We start from the raw sequence: 17372 nt of genomic DNA, 5'->3' as shown, positions 1-17372 counted from the left end.
AGTTAGATGATTTCTGGTATGTTAAAAATCCTATTCAATCAATTTTCAAATTGGGTTAGAATTCCTAAGGTGGTCACAATGTGAGATTATGATATGCTATGATTTGTGAGAGTAGGTGCGAAATGAGTATGGCCAAGAGCTTCTTCACCATCTGCAGAGCTAAAAAATGGAAGCTCTGCCACAGAGTGATTCGAAACTTCCATCTCTAGGACGGTTTGCTTAACTTTCTTTTAGATTAAAAACGAAGCTCGGGGTTAAAGCGCGTAGACAGGTTTAGAGGGTTAGCTTTGACTGAGCAGACTGCTTCAGCATCACCATGAAAACATAACCATGAATATCCATTTGGCTCCACTTTGAGAGATAACACGGTTCTCAGGCCTCAGCTTTGTCTCCCAAATGCTCAGCCTTCTCCAAAATTTGAGCTTCTGGGGTTTCCTAATGTAAGTGGCCCATCAATCCGACTGGTTCTATCAGGACTCGGGTTCCACAAGAATGTTGCGCACTCAGAAAGGATCCCACTCCTTTCACAATTCCCTGATCGATGGTAGTTAAGCTTGTGCAGAGCTTCTGTTCATGTAAGAGAGTTCGGAGAAAATAAAGACTGGCGGTTATCGCTGGACTAAAGCCATACCCATGCGGAGACTTGTCTTCCATAATCTTCGTCTACTTATTTGAGATGTCATTAGGACAACCCCATTTTACCACCCCTATCGACAACATTTGCTCTCTATGCAGCTAATTCCGAGTTCCAACCCACATTACCTCTCAATATCATCCGCCAAACATAGAATAAAATAAAATAAAATCACTCAAAATCACAGTAGAAGCAAGCAATGAGAGGTTGCTGTTACTTATGGAGAAGAAACCCCCTAAAGAAGAAACCTCTCTTGACCACGCGACAGAACTATGCATTTTAAGCACTCAAATCTTTGGAAATTTCTGTGACTTAATATTCAAAATAACGGCATTGATTTATATCCCATTGCGGAGTTTTGGTTTCTTCTCCCCTCCTCATCGAAAAAAATTGTCAAATAATAAGATTCTTGATGACTGTCAAATGGTTGAAAACTTAAATAATGCAAACTTAGCCCCAAAAATAGAGTCATCAGCCATTAGAAAAAGATGAAGAAATCATGAGTTATTAAGAAAAGCTGAGTCATGCATCCCATTCAGGCATTAAACCAACTGAAGTCCTGAGACCTACAAGATCCAACAAATAAAATCCCACTCAAGAAGCGAGCTTCCTCCATTTAACGTAAGAGGTGATTATCACAAAACCAGTCTCCTAGAACTCTCAAAAGGCACACAAGCAACAGGAATATTCTCATGAAGACACAGCACAACTTCTTCTAGATCTAGAATTACTGTGGTACAAAGAGGAAGATCATCCTCAGAGAATGTACTAAACTCCTAAGTAATGTCCAGCTGAATATAGAAATATTGGTTACCAGCTCAAGAATCAAGACTCTACTACTCTTTTAACAGGTAAGTTTTGCTAACACTGAAGCTCCGACATACTTTCGGCACCAGGTTGCAAACACAAAGGTAATGCACACACATATGAGCAATGGAAGAGCTGGATACCAAATTCACCAGATGATGTTATACAGCCGATATTGACATTAAGCAAGTAGATAATACAGCCCCACTTCACTATACAGAAGTCGCACAATGCAGCCCTCAGACAGAGAAAATGCAGATTTGACAAAAGTTATGCTTAACTTTATTTGCTGCAAGGGCATCTCATGCTTACTACTTTCACAAGAATTTCTCAATGCTAGTGGTCAATGTGGACTTGGGAACAGCACCAATAACAGCATCTTTCTTCTCACCACTCTTAAATATCATGACAGTCGGTATGCTTCTGATGCCATATCGAGTGGCAACTGAAGGGCTCTCATCAGTGTTAACTTTGTAGCACTTCAATTTCCCTGCATACTGCTTTGCCAATTCATCAATGACAGGGTGGATCATTCGGCAGGGACCACACCATGGAGCCCAAAACTCAACCAGTACTGGAGATTCAGACTCCAAAACAAGTGATTGCCATGTCGCATCAGTCACACCAGCCACTACATCAAAAATAAGAAATGACTGTTAATGCTCAAACATATCTCTTTCTGAATCACTCTTCCAATTTTAGAGTGGTGACCATCTCAGTTCCTCTAATACATAACAAAATGCAGACCCAGAAAGCAAGATATGGCCTTAACCTTTTGAAATTTGCTTTAAAAAACCAGGATTTCTCGTTTTCTACAGCAAACTTGTGCATATACTTGGCACACGAACAATACATAAGAGATCCCAAATTATGGTTGCATCAGTATATGACGGATCCCCAGTTATGGCTGCAATTTTTTCCATTTTCAGAATGTGCCCATGAAGAGCTTTCCAGAGAAGTTTTACCTATACTGCAGCACTATAGAGATTTGCAAAGTGCTTATGCTGAGCTCAAGCTAAAGCATTCAACAAGTTCTGCTTTAGTGATTGTTGGTTATGAATGAGTTTGTTGGCGACGATTGCCCTAAAGTTCTAAGAGTTTTCATTTACGATTGCCCTAAAGTTCTAAGAGTTTTCATTTCCTCAAAACCTATGATAATCTCATTAATGATGTAGATTAGCAAGGGGATGCAATTATACGATAATATATATCCATATCGGTACACCACAATTTCTATTTCCTCTAACAAGAGAGGACTGTATCCAAGAAAAACAAACCTTTCTTGTGCAATTTCTTTGGCATCGAGTCATTCATTTGCAAAAAGTTGACAACTGGAGCCTTCTTTTACACAAACAATAAGAATTAGGCTCGTTGGCTTCAAGGACACAGCTAAGGCATCCTTTTTTCGCCGCAAACATTATTACTAAAGGTAGGTCTAGCAGAGAGCTCATCCACATATCAACAGAGAACTCTGGCGACACTTCTTATGCCTACTGCAATCATTTTGTGTAATCTCTTATAGCATAGGATAGTTCGTCCACGACTAAGTGCGACCCAATACTAAGCCTTCAGTTCCGCATAACTGAACTAGGCCAGGCAATCAAATCAAATCATATCTACGGATACACCGACGATAAATGAATCGAAGAACAAGTTCAGGTAACTCCACAAACGAGAGAAAAATCACAGAAACACTGACATTAGCATTAAAAAAAAAAAAAAAAAGGAAGAAATGGCGTGAGCTTGAGGAATCCGACCTTCAACCGCAGTATCCTGAGCCTCGCAGACAACGGCCGGCGCACGCCTCGGGCGCTGACTCGGAGATCTCAGCGACCGAGCGACCGAAACCGGCCCGATCCTCAACCCGCTGGCCTGCGGGAACGTGGCCGATCGCCGGCGGCCGGCGGTGGGGGCGAGGGAGGACGCGGAGGCGACCGGAGAGAGAGCGGCGGCGGACGCCGCGCCGGAGGAGCGGGGCACGGCGAGGGACTCGAGCACGGCGGCCATGGGAGACGGGGGACCGGGAGGCGCGAACGGCGAAGCGAAGAGACGTCACTGCGAAGGGCACGAAGAAGAAGAAGAAGAAGAAGCGGAGAGTGGAGAGATTCTTTTTCTAGAGGGAGAGGGATGTGTTTGGCTGGCGTTTGTTTGGAACGTAGCGATGGAATGGATGATGAGATCGGCAGTGGATGAGGATGAGGGTCACGTTTGGGAAACCATTGCACTAATTGATTTTGGAAAAATAACAAAAATGACCCTTGAACTATGACTCGATGTAATAACGGGATTAATATGATGTTTGAATTTATTGTTTGGTATGACCTTTGAACTTGATCTTAGTAGACAATATCATCTTGAACTTTTAATTCATTAAATGTGATGTGATCCTTAAAATTTTTATATTTATTTGAAATAATCCTAAATTATATAAAAATATTTAATATTATCTCTAAACTTAGACCGATTAAAGTATAATCTTAGATATTTTCATATAGTTTCAAGAAAGTCAATTTTTAAGAAAATGATAATATATATATTTTATTTTTGGCTGAAACCTAAGAATAAATTGAAAAATATTTTTTGTTATTTAGTATGAAAAATCTAATTTGACTTTTCTAAATAAAACTATTTTTTTAGGGTAAAATGACATAAACTATCGAGGTACCATTAACTTGCACATGGGTAACTAGGAACTGGGTATAAGCACCAGAGTTTTGATTTTGGCCTCGATGGACCTTGACTCAAGTGCCAAGATCAGGGCAAGAGCACCTACTCCCGAGCTTGGCCTTGATGGATTGTGGCGTGAGCGTGTAGTCGATGGGGCCAAGTATGGACATAGGGTTCCAAGTTTGGCCTCAATAAACCTGAGCACAAGCATTGGGGTTACAAACCTTGTCCTCAATAAACCCTAGATCAAGTGCTAAGGACCCAAACTCGAGCAACAAAGACTAGGGAATGGCCTTTGTAAACCTGAGCTTAAGATCCGAGGGCTAGAGCTTCAGCAACGAGGACCCTCGCCTGAGTGTTAGGGGACTAGTATCAAGATCCATGCTTGCCCTTTGTGAACCCAAGCTCGAGTGTTAGGGCATTGGTTATGGACACGAACACTAGAGCTTTAGGCTTCGGCTAATGGTAGGGGCTAGGGCATGGACATTGAGGTCTCGAGCTTAACCTCAATGGAACCTAGGTGCGGGCGCTTGGAACTTAGGCACTAGCATCGAAGTCACACATCCAACCCTAATGGACTAGGGGTTAGGCACCAAAGACATGGTACATGGTCTTAAATATCAAGGACTCAAGAATCAACATTAAGATTCTGGTGTCTAAGCATAGAGCTTCAAATCTAAGCCTAAATATCTAATCATATTTTGAAAAATTATTTTCGATTTTTTAAAGAAAATTTATTTATCTGAATTTAATCATATATTTTCTTTGATCATTAAAATATTTGCCGTTGATTTATTTTTTTAAGTAATTTAAATATTTAAAAATGAGGGAAATATTTTTCATGGAAGAGACGGACTCTGGACATAAAAATCTTGCGTGATCAAGGGTCGGTCGAAAGAGACGAGATTAGACAAAGTCAACGAGAACGGCAGCACAGTCTTTCCATGCTTCCCTCGTGTCTTCATATTTTCCTCCGTAAGATGCAGTCTTCTTTTCAAACCAATGACTCCTCTCCTCCCAATTGGCATTCAAACACGTCCCTGTCTGTCTGAACCTTGGCACGACTCGTCCAAGCGACAATCACAGAAACGCACGACCCGTCGATGTTTACCATATTTTTATAAACTAAAGTAATTGCTCTCTCTCTCTCTCTCTCTCTATTTGCTTTAGTCCTGGTGGAGTGGGTGGTCGTGGTACTCCAATAGGTTCTCATTCTGTCAAACCCATTTCCCGGTCAAAGTTCCAAAACTTCACCAACTCTCCCTCTCCCTCTCTCTCTCTCTCTCTCTCTGTCTTTCTAAAACATGGAGAAGAAGCAAGGCCAGCTGAGCGAAAAAGAGAAGCAAGTCGAGCAGAATGATCGAATTCATCAACGGAACAAGGTCGAGAGGCACGACAAGTCCCCGAAAGAAGAAGTGCTGAGGCTAGCTGCGATCGCGGTCAGCTTCGACATGAGGCTGAGATCGTCGGACATGCCCGTCCACATGCAAGAGCACGCCCTTCGCTGCACCCGATCCTTCCTCGACTCATCTCCCAACCTCCCTCCCAACAACACCCACTTGGCTCGTGCTCTCAAGAAGGTACGTCGAGAAAGACGTGATTTTGAGCGCCAAGAACGAGACTCTGTGCCATGAAAAAAGACGTGATTTTGTGCGAAAAGAACGAGGCTTTGTGCCGCTTCTTGTTGATAAACCTTCGACAGAAATTTCATCGTTTCATGGGCTTGTCTGATTTATCTGTATCGTTTCTTTAGTTAGTCGATCATCTTTTCGCCGTCTTGAATTTTGTGTTGTTGCAGGAGTTCGACTCGGTCTACGGGCCGGCGTGGCACTGCGTGGTGGGGAAGAGTTTCGGGTCGTTCGTAACCCACTCCCCTGGTGGCTTCCTCTACTTTTCTCTCGACTCGCTGTCCGTTCTCCTGTTCCAGACGGTGGTCCAAATGGTCACGGAACCGGCCAAGTCGTAGATGAAATTTGACCCGCTTCTTCTCGTCGCTATAGATTCTCGGAAATTTTTGCCAATCGCCCAATCGAATTGGATCAGTGGAAACGAGGAATTTTGTAGTTTTCTAGGGAGATTGCTTTCCACGGGATTTCTGATTGTTGTGCTCGCTGCTCACATGCGATACATGATATCTGCTGTCATATGAGAGGGGAATGCAGTATTGCATGTATATGAAATACGATTCACGTGCCTTTTTTTTGCCCCCCTTCTCTTTTCGTGCCTTTGCTTTAGAAATTAGCATATTCCATTTTTGGACAGTTATATTGCATGTTCTTGAACAACGCTCCTCCAGAAGGGAACAGCTCTTGAGAATTTAGGAGGATCATGCATCTATCAATCCACCCGGCCTTAACAAAAATATGCTTGATGAAATAGGTACCTGCACATATGTCCGGACCTTGCCATTGACGAGTTTCCATGAAAGGGTGTCTCATATCCTCGATAGATACTCAAGTACGAATCATTTCTAGGTGGCAATGATTCGATCTGCTGTATGGGAGTTGCTATTGTTTTTTGGGAATCGCCGTGAAAATTTTGTCATATCAAATCATCTTCGGGCGCTAGTGGGGGACCGACAGAGAGGTCCACTTCTTTGACTAGTCGACGGGCGTGCCCTGAGGTTTTCTTGTTTTTCCCTTTCGAACACGCAAGCCATGGACACCACATCTAACGATTTCCTTTCGTCTCCTACGGGCTTTCGCAGGCCCTAGGGCGAAGCAGTTTGAATTAAAGAAAGGGGGCCGAAAAATGGGTTGTGTCGTACGTTTCGGTTGGTCTTCCCTAGATGGATACGTTACTTAAAATAGGGGCATTTGCTATTTTCTCGCTCTTTCTTCTGACTAAAGTCTCGACCCGTCTCAGGCTCTCAGTTTTGTGATTCCTGCTCCATTCCAAAGTCCTCACCATCCTCGCCTCTGTTTCTGCGTTGTCTATCAACAAGACCGAGCACTGTCAAGGCATTGTTTTTTCTTCTCGTCTATTGCAATGACCGTGACCCCCGAGTCTCCAATTGAAGAACATGACGCTTGCCGTGCTATTCAGGTCACAAACTCTACAGCTTATTACTCCGTTTTGTGTACTTGACCCAAGCGAATGGATCGATCATCACAAATTGTGTCCGAGCAGGGATGCTATGCCCTGGCGCTGAATTATTTTTCGTGGTTTTATTTGCGCGGGAATGCTGAACTGTAGCCCCTCCCCGTTTACACACAAAGCAAATAAGGCTCCATGGAATCACCAAGAAATACATCGGCTCCTCAAACCAGGGTCTTTTAGCTCGGTAATGATAACACAATGGACTAATTTTTAAGTCCTGCTAGGTCGGTACACATGAAAATTTCGCTCGCCAAGGCACAATCAAGAAGGCGAGGAGTGGCCAACATGGAATATCTGCAACGTTCTCCATTTTCTTGAACTAAGATTTGATAAAGTTCCAGTTTACATCCCTTTCTTAGTACGATTCAGAGATCTTAGTTTGGTATTTGTTGATCTTCCGCCTCGCATCCCTCCTAGGGAAACAAAACTTTGCCTGCTTTACATTTCTTTGGACTTCAGAGTACACAATTTTTCGGGCAGCCATAGTCCAATTAGATGCAAAAGCCAACATAGCAGATCGTCTGCAAACGAAACTGTCCCTAGTGATCGATGTAAATAGGAGGCAACACAGCCTTAGTTATTGGCTCAAGTTTTCACCAAATAATGGCATTGCCAAGATAGGTGAAACATCCAAATGCTGATGAGCCATGTCTCCTATATTTGGAGTGAAATTCCAGTACAAGCCTGTCTCTTCTGTGTCGCCAGGGCCTCCTCGACTCAATTTTGTGGGACGACTAGGAAAAAGCGGCCTAAGAAATCTGCAATTTTGAGTCCTCTTTCGACAATATAGTCCATCGAGGTCTTGCCGCCGTTCCATCTTGTCTCTCTTATCTCCATGCCCGCAACAACATCGGCCTCATCTTCATCAGCATTAGTACCGCCACCGTCGCAATCTTCCTCCTTGTCATCCTCATCGTGTATGTCCTTACCAAGTAATCCTCCCCTCGAGTTAGTCGAGGCTGGGCTTCGGACCCCATTGCCTGTCCCGAGTCGGGGGAGGTTTGGCTCGGGTTCCCCGAGGCTAAGCTAGGACCTCGGTGCCCGTACCCAAGTCCCTTGAGGTAGGATCTAAAGCCTTCGTTTAGAGAAAAAAAAAAAACTTTTGCATGCATCAAGAATTGAAGCATGGCCTCCCTCAACGCGGTGGACAACCGGGACTCAAGCTAGGAGGCCGCTTCGAACGGCCACGGACCTTCTACATTTGTCTACCTGAGAGACGGATTCGACCATGCCCCAAACACGGCACCGCCAAGGGAGGCACGTAAGAGGGCAGAGAGACGAAAGGCAACGAGCCCTACAAAATCGGCGGCATTTACGTGGATGATTTTGTGGAAAGCGCACTCCATCAGGTATTTTCCTTCGTCTAAACATATGCTTCCCTCTTCCTGCACTGATCCCTAGTTGAGCACTCAATTTCTATCGTGTGCCTTAACTCTGTTTTACATGAATGGATCCACTCGTATATATCTCGATTCTAGTAAGAATCGCATTAAATAGTGGGCACGATTCGGCCAACTTTCTGCTCTATTTCAATTCGATGAAATGGTCGAAAGATCGATGCGCTTAAAAGTACAACGCTCGCACGCTCACTCGCTAAAACAGTCTCACTAAAACTCGCGAATTTCCACAAGTTGGCCAGCACTGAGTTGGTAAACAGAACACGACGCTGACGAAACGAGAAACAGAGAGAAATATATTTCGAATCTCATTTTCTCCTCTCCCGAGGCGCATCAGAATCGCCATCGTCTTCGTCGTCGTCGTCGCCATCCTCATCGTCGTCGTCGAAATCCTCCCAACCAACAGCACAATCGCTATCGAAACCTCCATCCTCAGAACCGAAATCGTCTTCCTCGTTCTCGTCCTCAACCTCCTGGCGCCGACGCATCTCGAGCTCATCTCCAGCCGAGAGAAGGTACTCCCTCCCCAAATCCCTCCTCCGATCTTCACCACCGACGAGCGACGATCGGCCCAACAAATGAGGAATCGACGCCGTCACCTGCCGATTCACATCGGCAAACAAGGGGTCCCAGAATTGGCTTTGGCCGAGGACGACGCCGCTCGGGGCAAGCAAGCTCTGGTCTTCGACCGTGGCGGTATTCGGCCGGCAGAGCAGCGAACTGCGGACGAAGCGGAGCGAGGCCTTGCCGCCGTTGAAGAGAGACCGAGCCACCGGAGTCGCCATTTTCGGAGCTGCGGAATGGGAGTACAGTGACGGCGGTGAGTCAACTCGATCAAGAGCTCGGAGGCGAGTCGGGGATCAAGAGCGGTTTATATGGAGGGGAAGGGTTTAGGGTTTAAGGGGCTGGGCGGTTCTAGAGACTTCGTTCCTGAGTTGCCACGTGTCTGTCCTGCGGGCCCCGACTTCGGGGCGCATCCCGCCTGTTTCGGTTCCCGCCGCTCGCTTGGCCAATCAATTAGTAATAAATCATTTCTTCGTATCGGTGTAGATAGTTTCTCTCCATTAATTAGTAATTCTGATACTTCGTGACTAGACGATATTGCGAAATCAATTTTTTTGCACAGTGCCTGTGCCTTTGTTTGTACCACAGAATTAAATGGACGCAAAGGGCACCTTTGGTCGCTTGATAATAATTATCGCTTTTTTCTTTTTTGGTCAGAACAATAATTTATCAGTATAGTTCGTAAAAGATGTTGCAAATCACTTTCTATATCCCAAATACCAACAAGAATACTAAAATATTAGAAATCTTGCAACACAAGCCTCATTACCTCCAGCGTTTCGGTTCAGAGTTCGATCCCTCAACGGCCAAATCTTCATGCTGCTTGATTATCGCTTATCGCCTAAACCTTCCTTTTTATTAGCCTATGCTATACTAAATAAGGTCTCAAATAGGATCATGGCTGCAGGCTGCAATAAATAAAATAGAGAGAGAGAGAGAGAGAGAGAGAGATTACAGAGAGATGAAGCTATACTTGCATTGTCAGAAAACCTTCACTGATTCCTACCCTTTTCCCCTAAAAGAAAATTGAGCTCAGAGATGAAAGGATAATCAAGACACGAACGATGACTCTCAGATATTAATTGAAGGAATGGAAAAGCAGATGAATTTGCAGCACTCAGATCAGAACCATCTGCATATACAAGCTACTTGAAGAATGACAATGCAACGGATCATACAATCAATCACGAAGCAATCATCAAATTTGTTAGTTACATGCCTGGCTTTGTCTCCTAATGAGATACTCTTTACTGGATCTGCATCACAACAGACTGAGATCATTTGCATAGCGCAGACAAAGAGCCTTGTGCACACTCACATTAATCAGCCTCAATAGAACAGTCACCATTAACTGCTCCTCCCAGGTTATAAAAGGATACCAGACTCACTCTCTTTTCCTGCCTTCCAAGCAATGAGAATGCACGATGCACAAGCGCATCCAAAACTAGCAGTACATATGATTTAAGAATTAAGTAGCCTAAACAGAATATGAGCTAACAAGAAGCCTAACCAAACATTTAATGGAAGTTTATTCCCAAGAATCAGAGACATCTCTGCTTATAAACACAAACTGTAATAGATCAAATGACCAACCCAACTGTGGATGGGCGGCGAGTGAAATCACTCCACTAAAGAAAATCAACTCAGAGTATCTGTCACAAAGAAAGGTATAATTGCCATAACCGGCTACACATTCATCATTTGAGAACAAAATGAAAAAGCCGTGGGTTGTGTTAATGTATCGATTTAAAACTCCATCAAAATGCTGTTTATGCACTTATTTTTCAAATCCGATCTCCGTAAAATCATCCTAGTATGCAGTCTCTATCAGCTAAATGGATCTCCACTTGTTGTCAGTTCAAATCCCATCTCAGTTGAACTCAAACTTTAAATCCCTCTGCACGGAGGCATGTGAGATGAGCCTCAATCCATTTTTTGCAAGCATCTTCACCATGCTGTACGATGCACTCATCTCTCAGCTTCTTTGTTTCAGGGCAAGCACAACAGATCTTCTTTTTTGGCTTTGACTCGGGTGCAGTTGCTTTTACAGCAGAAACTTGGTTTTGCTGTGAACCTGGCAAAGCCAAGGCTGAGGAGCCATTTTCCAAAGGAAACCCTCCCATCCTCAGTACACTTGGAGACTATGCCTGCTGATAAGAATCGCAGATGAAAAAAGAAGGAAGAAAATATACAAACAATTAGAAAGATGAATGAAACTTGAGAAGTATGTGGTAATGAACTGCCAAATTATCAGCTATACAGGCACAAGGAACACAGGTTTCTCCTTGTCTTTAAATGAAGTGAAATAACAAACATAAACATAAATTACTGACATTCGTCGATATTCTATTGACATTCATCGATAATCAATTTTCACCTTCAGTTTACTTCCAATAAATATCGAGGCTGATTAAGTCGCTGAACTCACTTCACCAGGGAAGCTAAATTTAATACCGAAAATTGAGCATAAGAACCAAAGCAATTGACAAGCACACTTTTACAGGACATTTTCTCTCAAACTCTTGCCTCGGTGACTTTCCACTTTAGGGACCCCATGCTCGATTCGTTAGGCACACATAAAACATAAGGCCATGCAAGAATCTCGTTGTTAGATTGTTTCCCCTATCTCTTTTTATTTTCCCATAGAAGACACAAAGCAGATACCAGAGAATCACCTCTAAGCAGCCAGATATAAACTATAAACAGATCGATTAACCGGTTGAAGCTCGAACGGATGACCCAAAAGAAAAATACTTGACATCCCCATCCACACGATAATGGGTATTCGTACTCCAAACGAGTTCAGCACGAAGCTAAAAGAGGAATTTACACAAACACGTAACGTGCATCTTGAACCCGAGGCGAGTCAAATCAAGCCCGAGCGAACAGAGGCGAAGGCTTGGTGTGCGTGTGGAAGAAATCGCCAAGGGCGCAGCAATAAAAAAGAAGAGACGACCCGGGATAATTAACAACGAATTGAGCAAACGATCGTCTCAAACGACAATCAGACCGCCATCGTAGACGGGAGAAGGAGCAACAAAAGCGAAGAGAGAGAGAGAGAGAGAGAGGGAGAGGGAGAGGGAGGGAAGGAAGGAGGGAGGGAGGAAGGAAGGAATCTCACAATTTGCTATGGCAGGAGCAGAGCTGTCGGGGGAGGCAGCCAAATCGCAGGATCGCAGGATCGCAGGACGCAGGATCGAGAATGAGCAGCTACAGAACGTTCTTCTGCAGAGATTTCGCTGGTGCAAAATGGGCCACGTCTTTTTTTTTGCCTTTTCAATTGGGCCCTCTTTTTCTCGACCCATGACAATTTCTTTTAAACTAGATTTGAGTCTTGACACTAGATCTGTTGTTTCAACGGCTCGTTGGAATGCATGTAACTTGCGATTTAAGGCCAGTCGCATCCTCCGTTCCTAAAGAGATCCAAACGTTTTAATCTGGATGAAATTAGTCAGTAATTTGCGAAATTGGTATATTAAATACTTTGACCGGACTCTTTGCAGTGAATCACATTAGTTAGCCTATCCACTTTATTTATCCTTCTACTATTTAATTCTTGAAAAATTCTTAGATAGATAGATATGATTTCTATTAATTGTAAAATGATGCAAATGAGGGAAGAGAACGGTTCCTAATTCCCCTTTATCCTTCCGTAGAAGAGATTCTACCTTCTCATCTATCAACTATCTACATTAATTACAAGAATGCACTTAGATACAAGTATACATTTCCTCTATTGGCCCAAGAGTGTTCTAGACTATTCAAAAAAAGCTTGGGCCCTTAAATCTTGACGGCTCACTTCGTTTTCAGTCCGTCGTGTCTACCTATGAACCGCTGCATTTAACCATCACCTTCTACTGTTCTTGCCAGAACTACATCAATAGCATGTTCAATCAAGTCTAGATTGTATATTGCTAAATTACTTAACGAAAACTCAAAAGTGACTCGAAAGAACTTTGCGTAGGAAACAGGCCATTTTGGACCCCTATTAAGCACATGCTGTCATATACATATATATCATCTGTTCAGCGAGAATCTGTCCAAAGAAGAGGAATCAGTTTTTATATTAGAGAAGGAGTCGCTCAGATACATATCTCACTTAATCACAAAGTTAGTGCTGCGGTAAACATGCGTTCAAGCTTCAGAGTCGACAGACAAGCTCCAACTGCATCTGTTCTTCACGGGTCTCCAAAATTCATGCATCGTATCAACCAGAGCAGCATGAATCTCAAGATCGGCGACGAAAGGCCCATCTTGATATTCCAATCTCGGTATTCTTGATGGGAAGTCCTGTTTCAGTTGAGTTCAGAACTCTGCAATAAAATGGTGGGTTATGTTTTCCTCTTTCGGCAATTGCTTTTCTTTTGTTTCTTATCATATTAAACCTTCGATAGGTGCTTAAACACAGAGAATCAGAGAGAAGGGGTATTTATTCCACATATGAAGAAAATTTACAGGCAAAAATTGGGATTTGCATTCAGTCAGCAAGAGCAGTAGCCCACATGAAACGGCTGCAGTATCTGAATTCTGAGCTAAACGAAGACTATCTCCTGATCAGTTCCTTTCACTCCTCAAAGATCATAACAAGAAAAGATGAAAAATCGAAACTTCAGCATCTAAAATGACCCCAGTGAAAACCCGTTCTTGAAACCCAGAATTCACAGGTTACTTCACTTCCTGCTCAGAACCTCAAATGGATCTCCCAGAGCATTACAACATGATCTCGCCAAGCACCATCTTCCTATTTCAATCCGCAGAAAACTCGATTTCTCTCTTTCTACTGCATCCCTGCGGTTCACTCCACGAGCTAATCGTACTTCTCTCTCCATGAGTACACGAGAAAGAAAACCCACGAAACCGCGAGTGCGATGTCGCCCACGACTTGCTTGGGCCACTCGCCCACGAGCTCCTCGACCTTCCGCTCGAAGCAAAACCTCCACACCGCCATGCCCACATGCAACACCACGCACCCCTTCGCGAAGAAGCTCTGGAACTCCCTGTCCTTCACGAACGCCACCATCAGCAGCAAGGACCCGATGGCGATGAGGAGCAGGCCCGAGAACGAGTCGGAGGTCTGGATCAGGAGCTGGTCGTGCGGGGTGGAGCCCTGGGATTTGATGGCGGATATCTCCGTGGAGTAGAACATCATGAGGGCTCCGCTCGTGAGAGCCACCAGCGAATGCAACACGCAGATCAGGAAAAACCCAGGCGAGGCCATCCGAGGAAGGAATCGAAATGTTGGCCTCGATCTCCCTCTGCTATCTCGAACCGAGATTCGATTCCAAGACGAACAGCCGTCAGACCCTACAGCCGTATCCTCGCATTACATTTGCTGGACACGACTGCCAGAAAACCATTAAAAGGTTCGATTTGTACATTTCAAGGGCCCCAATCACGCACCAACCAAAAACCCTAGGCACGCTTCGCACACGAAAAGCTATCTACATCAACTCCGATCCTACACCACAACCCGCGATTCGCAATCCCAGCCCACGAAACCTACTGGAAAAACGACCGCGAAATCAGCAAATCCCTATCAATCACCATCCAAAGCTCTCTCCCCCCCATCAGAATCTGCCCATCTCCTACCGACGAAGGAAACGCAAGAGAAGGGGACGCTAAACGAAAAGGGACCCGAGTGGCGTATCGGATATAAAGGAAGCAACTTTTTTCCCCTCTTTTTCTGACCTCGGGGGTTGGCGAAGGGGGAAGGAGAACGTGAAGAGCGGGATGGGATTGGAAAAGGCGTGCAGCAGATTTGGATTCACATGTCCATATCGGGAAGATTTGTCCGGAGGCTGAAACCTGATCCAAATCCGATGCAGATCGTACTAATTCGGGATTATTTTATTCGTCGGGGGGGGCAGGGCCTGTAAGGATGGATTGGGATGGGGATGAACTGGAATAATTTGGTGAATGCGAAGGGCGCTGACAGGTTCCGTGCTCGGCTGGCATTGACCCTGCTTTACTTCTGTCCCAGGCGAATCCATCCAGCCCCGCCTGCCGCTGCACGGAAAACTGCTCCCCACTCCCTTGACCTTTCTAGCAGCTCCTCCGGTCGCGGCCTTTGATCTGATGCAAAAGGAACGTGTCGACAAGATTGAAGCAATTTCGCGAGATCAGCGGCGGGTCGACTGGAATTTGAGGCGAGAACCATCGAGTTTCTGACGTGGGATCGGCTCGGTGAGGACCTGAAGTTTATGGCAAAAATCTTTGTAGGGTAGGGACCGGTGAACATTAGTCAAAAGTTCGAGCCAGATTTATGTTCTTTTACAAATACTGAATTCTAAGCGCTTCTACCTAAAGTCTAAGAACTCAGAAAAGCCAAAGCAAAAGGTGGATAGCTGATTCACACTATGGTCTTGTCTAAAACGTGCTTAACGCAACTCAGAAAAATCAATTCCAATTTGCATAAGGCGTAATTAGATTGTAAAAGGAGGATGTTAAAGATGCCTAATTTACGTGCTATTACTGATTACGCAAGGGAATTTTGACAATTTCCAAGTAAAGATTCCAAATTCTGTGTTTACACCACAGGGTTCATACGGCTTGGTAACCATGAATTTGGGGGACAAGGAAGAGCCTTGGGATTGAATATCGAGACATGAATTTCGAATTTGTGACTGCAAAGTGCAAGCGCAAGGACAATGGGAAAATACTCGCGATACATCTTTCTTTTTCACCATACGTAACCTTACTTGAAGAATGAATTCATCTGTTACGATGCATCCACAATTCATAATTGTTCTGAACCCGTATCTTTTCCTGTTGCATGCGTGAAAAAGGGCCCAGAGCAAGAGATAAGGACAAAAAGGAATCTCTCTATTCAAACTTCAAAAGTGGCTTTTAGACTTTGCAAATCGCTTTGACCATAACACGTTCCTTTGTCTCGTTTTCGGGCATCAAAGGTGGTGGCCACGAAGACATTTTCCCTATTGTAATTGTCTCTATCTCGAGCTGTATCCATTTGTTCTGTACCCTGACCCGTCGGCAAGTGTTATGCATTATTCTAAACCAGAGGATGACTCGAATATCCTTTAGGGAATAATTAGCTCGTGTCATTACAAGCGATCATGTTTCTGCATCACTGAATCACCAAAGCTAGATTAAAAAATTAAGAGAAAAGACACAAATGGTTCACAAAATTTAATACAATATATGGTGTAATCATTTAATTTTAACCTAATGTGTAATGTCGTCCAAGAATTTTCAATTTATTCGGTGTAGAACGATGAATCTTTCATGCACGTTCGATTTAATCATCGAATTATATGAAAATGTCCAATGCCGTCCTCAACATTAAACATATTCATATAGTCCAAGAACTAACTCAAATATATACTAAAAGTTTATGAACATTTTGAATAAATTAAAAATTTATGGACGACATTACACGTTGGGCTAAATTTCAATGACCGTATTAAATAAATTAATTTTTTATAAATTAAATTTTATATTAGATTAAATTTTAGAGATCATTTGTGTCGTTGTCTAAAGAAAAAAAAATGAATGTAATGAAATGGGGGCGATTCTTGTTTCAGGAACACGTGAGGAGATACTCGCTTAAGAAATGTGGATCGGGCTCCAGTTATGTCGCGCAGTTTTGTGCAACCCTTTTAGTCCATTGGGCTATCTTTGATCCCATTTAGCAGAGCCGAGCAACCTCTTCATGTCTCGAGAACTTGCCTCAGGCCCGTGTGCTGTTTACGTAAAATTGCGATATCGCTTGGCCGTAACCTTTTAACTTTCGGAATCATGTTTCAACTCCTAATTTCCAGAATTCATATTTTCGGGTCTCTACTTTTGGGGACTTTAATTTGCCTCTTATCTGTATTTATGACCTTCCCTCTAATTTTTGAAAAATATAAATATTACTACAGTATAAACATGTTATGAAAACTTTTAATAATAAGTTTTTTTTTATTCAATCTTATCCTATGTTTATTTCATAAGCCATCGTGAATAGAGTGTATTGTGCACAGATTGTGAAACCCCACTCCTTCAATTACTTAGAGGTTCTACTTATCGATATCTAAACACTTTGAAATGATTTAAATGTTTATTATTGAATGGAAATACCAAAACGCGAGCGCTGCAAAATTAATGGGAGAAATCAAAATTCAAAATGAAGTTTTTCCCTGACTGGAATTTTAATTGCATAGTCTATCTGGTTTAGTAAGAAAATTGCTTGCTATGGATGTATA

At 43.4% G+C, this 17372-nt stretch overlaps 4 protein-coding genes across 6 annotated transcripts; 1 reads left to right on the top strand and 3 right to left on the bottom strand.

Annotated features, from left to right (window-relative positions):
* Nucleotides 1-1559: 1559 nt before the first annotated feature.
* On the bottom strand, nt 1560-3583 carry LOC104450133 (thioredoxin 1). Its single transcript, XM_010064572.3, has 2 exons — nt 3199-3583; nt 1560-2072 (listed from the first exon to the last, which is right to left on the bottom strand). Exons 1-2 carry the CDS (start codon nt 3446-3448, stop codon nt 1759-1761), a joined length of 564 nt encoding a protein of 187 aa, XP_010062874.1. The 5' UTR covers nt 3449-3583; the 3' UTR covers nt 1560-1758.
* Nucleotides 3584-5317: 1734 nt separating this feature from the next.
* LOC120295004 (dynein light chain, cytoplasmic-like) lies at nt 5318-6302 on the top strand. Its single transcript, XM_039316210.1, has 2 exons — nt 5318-5688; nt 5907-6302. Exons 1-2 carry the CDS (start codon nt 5413-5415, stop codon nt 6072-6074), a joined length of 444 nt encoding a protein of 147 aa, XP_039172144.1. The 5' UTR covers nt 5318-5412; the 3' UTR covers nt 6075-6302.
* Nucleotides 6303-10674: 4372 nt separating this feature from the next.
* LOC120294896 (cytochrome c oxidase copper chaperone 2-like) lies at nt 10675-12444 on the bottom strand. Of its 3 annotated transcripts, none has more exons than XM_039315807.1 (2): nt 12290-12444; nt 10675-11315 (listed from the first exon to the last, which is right to left on the bottom strand). In XM_039315807.1, exon 2 carries the CDS (start codon nt 11289-11291, stop codon nt 11049-11051), a length of 243 nt encoding a protein of 80 aa, XP_039171741.1. In that variant the 5' UTR covers nt 11292-11315; nt 12290-12444; the 3' UTR covers nt 10675-11048. The 3 variants fall into 3 exon arrangements, with proteins under 3 accessions (XP_039171741.1, XP_039171742.1, XP_039171743.1); XM_039315808.1 differs by having other exon boundaries at nt 10675-11318; nt 12290-12439; XM_039315809.1 differs by lacking the exon at nt 12290-12444 and adding an exon at nt 11844-12252.
* Nucleotides 12445-13580: 1136 nt separating this feature from the next.
* On the bottom strand, nt 13581-15163 carry LOC104450130. The gene has a single exon (XM_010064568.3). It carries the CDS (start codon nt 14384-14386, stop codon nt 13976-13978), a length of 411 nt encoding a protein of 136 aa, XP_010062870.1. The 5' UTR covers nt 14387-15163; the 3' UTR covers nt 13581-13975.
* Between the last annotated feature and the right edge of the window lie 2209 nt (nt 15164-17372).

This window comes from Eucalyptus grandis, chromosome 6 (genome assembly GCF_016545825.1).
Source record: "Eucalyptus grandis isolate ANBG69807.140 chromosome 6, ASM1654582v1, whole genome shotgun sequence".
Lineage (NCBI taxonomy): Eukaryota > Viridiplantae > Streptophyta > Magnoliopsida > Myrtales > Myrtaceae > Eucalyptus > Eucalyptus grandis.
The sequence above is the reverse complement of the archived record's forward strand: the minus strand, read 5'-3'. Positions and strand labels throughout refer to the sequence as shown.

Bases quoted from the DNA above. Each gene is read 5' to 3' on its own strand.
- LOC120294896 (XM_039315807.1), bottom strand. From the start codon at position 11,291: ATGGGAGGGTTTCCTTTGGAAAATGGCTCCTCAGCCTTGGCTTTGCCA.
- LOC104450130 (XM_010064568.3), bottom strand. From the start codon at position 14,386: ATGGCCTCGCCTGGGTTTTTCCTGATCTGCGTGTTGCATTCGCTGGTG.
- LOC120295004 (XM_039316210.1), top strand. From the start codon at position 5,413: ATGGAGAAGAAGCAAGGCCAGCTGAGCGAAAAAGAGAAGCAAGTCGAG. The intron at 5,689-5,906 runs GTACGTCGAGAA...GTGTTGTTGCAG, and splicing joins TGGCTCGTGCTCTCAAGAAG to GAGTTCGACTCGGTCTACGG.
- LOC104450133 (XM_010064572.3), bottom strand. From the start codon at position 3,448: ATGGCCGCCGTGCTCGAGTCCCTCGCCGTGCCCCGCTCCTCCGGCGCG. The intron at 2,073-3,198 runs GTCGGATTCCTC...TTTTTGATGTAG, and splicing joins TCAGGATACTGCGGTTGAAG to TGGCTGGTGTGACTGATGCG.